The following is a 6,490-nucleotide window of genomic DNA, read 5'->3' as shown; positions in this document are numbered from 1 at the left end:
AAATAAATAATTAAAAAATTAAAATAAGATAATTTTGAAATATTTTACAATGATAATTATTTAAAAATAATTAATAATTAAACAAATTAAAAATAAAATATTTTTCAGATATTTTACAATGATAATTATTTTTAAATAATAAATAATTAAACAAATTAAAATATGATATTTTTGAGATGTTTTACAATAATAATTATTTAAAAATAATAAAATCATATGTTTTATAACTTAAATAAATATTTAATTAAACTTAAATTCACTCATTAGAATAATATCATATTAAACATATAATATAATCTACTATAAATTAACACTAAATTATTATTATTTTTTTAAAATTTGAAAGAAACTTAAATTTAAAATCCGCGTATAATATTTAATATTACATTAAACATATAATATATAATTTCTTGTTGTCATTCTCAAATTCATAAACTAGAACAAACATAAACTTAAACAAAATAAATAAATTATTTAATTAAAATACGATATTTATTTCAAAATTTATATAACATTAATATAAATTTAATAAAAATAATTAATAAATTTTATAAATAAAATTAAGCAAACATGCAAATATGCACGTTTCTTGTATATTATTATTATTATTATTAGCAACTGCCCTTTTCTGTAAAGCCATAGCAGTAGTAGCCCTTGACCTTATTGTCCAAGAAAGGGTAAAACTGAACTCTCAGTCCTCTCAACATATCACAATGCTCTTTACAACACTCCTCGACTCTCCAGTACTTCTCCACAGCCGAGGTATATTTAAAACAATTAGTTTAATTCCTAACATCATCAACCAGACTTCATCTTAGAGCTTCGACAGGAAAACAATTCAGAAAGACGACAATTTTTATGAAAACGACAATATTTATCACAAACAATAATAATTGTAAAAAACGACAATAATTATACAAACCGATAATCATTTTACGACAACATTCATTTACAACGACAACGTTGACTGAAAACGGCAACATTTATGTAAAACGACGATGGTTGTAAAAACACAAAATCTACCAAACGACAGTAGTTATTAAAACCAAAATATTTACTAAAACAATATTTTCAAAAAACGAAAATGGCTTTATTGTCAATAGAAATCACCTGTCACCTTGTAGCCCACGTACGATTTGGAAAGAAAGCTTGTGTCCTTTCTTTCTTTCTTTCTTTATGACAGTTAATTCTGTTAAGAAGTTTCTTGCTGATGAGTTCCCGAACAGTGGGCTGCCTACTTGGACTTGTGACTGCAGAATGTGTACAGTTTATTCTTGGCAAGGTTCTATTGGCTTCTATTGTCTATATATATATATATATATATATATGTGTGTGTGTGGAATATTAGCTCTCTTGGTCTTGTATAAGGGTGTTACGAACTGAAAAATGAAATAAGATACTAAGAGTTCTTATTGTGTTTTCGGTGCTGGTTTGATAATTCTTGCACTGTGAGTTTGTGAGGCAGATATTACGTACTTTGTATCTTGAGGGTTCTAACCAAGTAATAATCTGCTTGTGTCTTTGTTCTTGTTGCTGGTGTTATTTGATCTGTTTGCTTACGACTCAAGATTAAAGGATTGATTTGATCCATACACTCTCCCATTGGAATTCTGCCTGAGATGACTCCAGCAACATTCTCGTGATTTATCTATAATTTTCTTATGATTAGTTGAGCTATGAAAAGACTCTAGTCACTAATACAATTCTAACCCACCTGAGAAAAAAAAAGACTTGTTCAAATATAGTTGCTAGACCTTAAAAAGAACACAAATATCATTTAAAAAGTACTGTTCAGGTAAGCCATGATGTAATATTATTTATCATTTCATTTTTCATTATTTCCTTGTAGTGGTTAATATAGAAAACATGGTTGGAAAACAAAGTATGCATTGAGAAAGCAGAGTAAATCATGTGTCTGGACTTTGATGGATTATAAGATGACAAGTAACTAAAACTTCTTAATTAAGATGGGCCAGATAGATAGCCTCACAGACATTCCAACAAAAGCTCTAAATATTTGATAAAAGCCAGAAACAGAATGAAATGACAGTATAAAACCAACAACATATTCCAAAAGAAACCATCTGTTATAACAAACATTTCCTAATCTTCATAAGCAACACTGTCTATGACCACTACCCTCCTCTCCCCTACTTCTAATCTTTACTAAGAAAAACCACAAAAGGTTAACAAAGCTACTACAAAAGCACAACTCACTAAACAACTTCGACAAACTATACCATGAACCTTATATTGACTTAACCTTTGGAGAGGAGGAAAAGATAAAACCCTAAAGGTGATCATTCACCACAACTAGTAGTAGCAGTTCTGTCCATGATTTTGGCTAGAATCTCCTTGCATTCCTTGAGTTTGTTAATACTGCCATCCAGCTTGGCGCGCTTAGTGGCAACCAATGGCGACTCATCCATCATTTTCTCCAGCCCATTTCCATCAGGAGCCATCATTTGGGCTACAAGCTCTCTTTCCAAATGGTCATTCACCAGCTTGTGAACACTCAGCTGCAAATGCAGAGCCATGGAGTCAACAAACCTTGTCAGCACAATATTCCAGTAAGCCACCATTTTCATCCTCAAGTCAAAAGCTTGAGGTAATAGATGTGGAGACTTGCTTGGATTCACCAAGTCAACCAAGCCAAGACCTTCAATGTTCATAGAATTGCAGGAATAGACATTTCTCATGAATGCATCTTTTTGAGCCATGAGCTTCTTATATTCAATTTCGAACTCCGGGTTACAAGTATAATCAGTCAATTTTTCCATCTCCACAACCTCCGAAACCCACTTCATAGAGTTCTCTTTCATCTTCTCTATCAGATTAAGCCCTGCTCTTTTGGATGAGAGTTGAAGCTGGTAATAGTTTCGGACATGGCTCATCAGAACAATCATCACCACCTCCTCTATGTAACTCCATAGCGTTTCCACAAAATCTGTGGGAATACTCGAAATCCCATTTACCTTTTCTTGTAATATAGAGAGAAATATAGTCCGGGAAAAGAAGTTGGGAAGAGAAATCTCTTTGGCTTCTTCCAAGTACTTGATCTCATCCATCAAAAAATCACGAGTTGGATTGCTCTGAGGACATTCTTTAAGATCACAGAAAAAGTCATTAAGAATCTCAACCAACCAAGCTTTACAATACATCTTCTTATCATTTGGGTACTCGTCAAATTCTCCTCTCAACAGAATTTTCCTTAGTGGCTCTTTGACTTGCCCAATGACCCTCATGAAAGCACTCATGGATTCAGCCATGGAAGACATGGCCTTGGGGAGTGTTTTGAACTCGGAAATATTATGGCTCAACTTATCATTGATCTTCTTGACAATGTCAGGTAAGTTTCGAGCTATACTCCTGGCTTGAATCTCCATAAGCTTCTGAGCCAAAACAGGGATCCCAACGATCGATTTATCAATCTTGGAAAGCAAAGGATGAGACTCGAAAAGCTTAGCTTCCGCTACTCGAGCATCTTCATACGACTCATTGCCGACCCTGTTCCTAACACAGACATAACCAAGCCCTATATTCACATCATCAGCAGTTACCTTTTCCTTGAGCCCTTCGGGTGACTTATCTGACTTGGTGACTACGGCTAGAGTCCTCTCTCCGGTTTTGTCAACGCTCTGTGACATTCGAATCGATTCACACGTGGGATTGGGAAAGTCAACCGTTGCAGACAACACATTGAGTATGATACTCTCTTCTGGTTTTATATATTCCATTATGATATCTTTGATTTGATCGTATATATTTTCTGGCTGGCCGTGAACGGGGACTCTGGTGATCCCAGGAAGGTCAACCATGGTCAAGTCAGGAATCCCTTTCTTCTTCACCACGAGAGTCAAAGGGGTTTTAGATATTTTCTTACCAGGTCCGGCAATCACTTGAGTCGCCTTGTTTATGGCTTGTGAGACATGTTCCTCGTCAGTCCGAACGACTTTCTTGTCATACTCCAAGAAAAGCGCCGGCAGAGGACTCGAGTGGTTTTGGAGTCTCATGATGAGAGGTACCCTGGTGCAAATGCCTTGGCCACGAGGAAGATTGATCCCAGCGAGTGATTCGATCACGGAGGACTGGTCTCCGACGACGACGATGGTGGGAAGCTGTACTCCTTCCTCCATGACAGCAAGGTTTCGGAGCTTGTCGACTGCATCGAGCACGGGACGAATCCTGTCATTGTAGGAGGAAGCTATTGGTGGTGAAACGAGGACTAACTCACCACTGCCATGATCGTCACCTTCTTTCTTAGCTAAGTTTTCCTGGTGACTGAGATCAGAAGCAGTAGGCTTGTTGTATAACACTGCAGCGGTACGCTTTCTCTTACTCTTCATTATTTTTTCTCTGGTAACAAGTTTTTCAGATGATGAAGAGTGACAGTGACTGTGAGTAGAGAAAAGGTGAGAAAATGAGTGTGAAGAAGGTGACGACGGTGGTAAGTATGGTCAGTGAGCCTGAAAAGCTCATAAATAAGAAAGCCATGGTCTTGTCAATCAGTTGTCGAAGAAATCTTCTACAATATTGTTCCTTACCCAGGGAAAAGTGACACATCTGGATGTGCCAAATTAATCTTTAGAGATTTTGATTTTATATATGGACAATTCTTCCCTGCCTTGTTTGTGTCTGTTAGATTAAACTATAAGGTTTGTGAACCATCAGATCAATTTTTTTTTTAAATTAGTTAAAATACCATTCTTCTCTTTAAAACATATAACCGAGTCATTTTCTTTCATTACCTTAGCTCTTTTAAGTTTATTATTAACCTAAATTCAACATGCAATGACACTAGTTGATATACAATATTAAAAGATTTAAAGTTTGGGTGAATTATATTATGATATTTAATAATTTGAGCAGGAAAGTCTATGAATAGTTTATAACTATTTCTTATAATAGATTTTCCATAAATTAATTGAATCTTGTTAATTTCAAATCTTCCTTGATATTAGTTGCTACTTACAATATTACACATTTGAGTTGTGATTGAACATATTTGAGTCATATGCTATTTTTTGTTACTCGTTAGTATTTTTTATTTTTATTATCTGGTATTTAAAGAGTGTGTAAAATGGAATATCAATCACAAATAAACTACAACTAATTAATACTAAATATTTAACCATCTAAATTATCGTAAAAAATTACTAATGCTAAACATTCAATCATTTAATCAGTCTGATGGTTAAATATATTGGCAAAAATAATTAATGTTAAACATTCTACTATCCATTTTATTTTAAATCTAATTAATCTTATTGTCAAATACATTGACAAAATTAATAAATATTAAACATTCTACTATTTATAATTTTTTTTTGGTTAAATAAACACCTAATCAATCTTATTGTCACATGTACAAGCAAAATTAATTAATGTTAAATATTGTACCATTTATAAAAGTTTTTTTTTAAATCTAATTAATTTTATTGTCAAATACATTGGAAAAATTAATTAATGCTAAACATTCTATCATTTATAAAAAAAAAATTATTAAAAGAACATCTAATTAACTTTATTGTCAAATATCTTGACAAAATTAATTAATACTAAATAATCTATAATTTATATAGCCCTAAACTACCTAATTAGTGGCAATTCAGCCATCCCAACATTAAATAAATAAAACAAATTTTAAACATTTTCTAATACAATTCATTTTTTATACACAAAACAATAAAAATATAGTTCAGTTTTTGTTACTTTCGACTCTAATAATGTTACCCGACAATTCATTTATAGGTACTTTGCAGCAGCAAAAAGGTCATGCTGCCAATATTGTAAATAAATCCAACTTTATACGAATTTTACCATAATGTCATCAAGTGTACATTTTTTAGACATTAAATTACAATAATGCTTTTACTTTTCACAGTCATATCAACTCTATTTGTCTAGCCCGTTGATATAACCGGTTGCATCAAGTCAAAAGCTAAAAAATAAAAAATATCAAAATTGTTTATAATTTGACATGTGGCAAAATGAATGGGAACCACATGAAGAACTAAGTCCTGAGCGACTAAAGATTTTGCCTTTATATATAGATGAAGAAAATTCTTGTTTTTAACTTCTTTTTTTTAATTTTTATTCCGTTAATTTTAACATAATATTTTTAAATTTAAGAGTAGATTGTCTACGCTATGATTTTTTCACTTTCTTATTTTATTTATATTATTAATTTCTTTTTAAATATTATTGTATTTTATATATATATATATGTAACACTACAAATAAAGGTAACATTTAGTCCTAACTTTTTAGTCACAATATATATTTTGTGTGACTAAATGCCACTTTTAGTAACAACAAAAAATTACTTGTGGCTAAAAAGTCATACTTAATCACAAGTTGTCACTAATGAAGTTTTAGTCACAACTTATTATTTTTAGTAATAAAGTTTGTTGTGACTAAACATACATTTAGTGACAACAAATTGTGATTTTTGTGACTAATACTTTTAGCCATGGACGTTTTAGTGATG

At 32.0% G+C, this 6,490-nt stretch overlaps 1 protein-coding gene across 1 annotated transcript; it reads right to left on the bottom strand.

Annotated features, from left to right (window-relative positions):
- Window positions 1-2,017: 2,017 nt before the first annotated feature.
- Window positions 2,018-4,553, bottom strand: LOC133800711 (dynamin-related protein 4C-like). The gene has a single exon (XM_062238744.1). It carries the CDS (start codon window positions 4,344-4,346, stop codon window positions 2,301-2,303), a length of 2,046 nt encoding a protein of 681 aa, XP_062094728.1. The 5' UTR covers window positions 4,347-4,553; the 3' UTR covers window positions 2,018-2,300.
- Between the last annotated feature and the right edge of the window lie 1,937 nt (window positions 4,554-6,490).

The sequence above is a fragment of the Humulus lupulus genome, chromosome 9, assembly GCF_963169125.1.
Source record: "Humulus lupulus chromosome 9, drHumLupu1.1, whole genome shotgun sequence".
NCBI lineage: Eukaryota > Viridiplantae > Streptophyta > Magnoliopsida > Rosales > Cannabaceae > Humulus > Humulus lupulus.
Note: the sequence above shows the minus strand (reverse complement) of the source record. Positions and strands in the feature narration are given on the sequence as shown.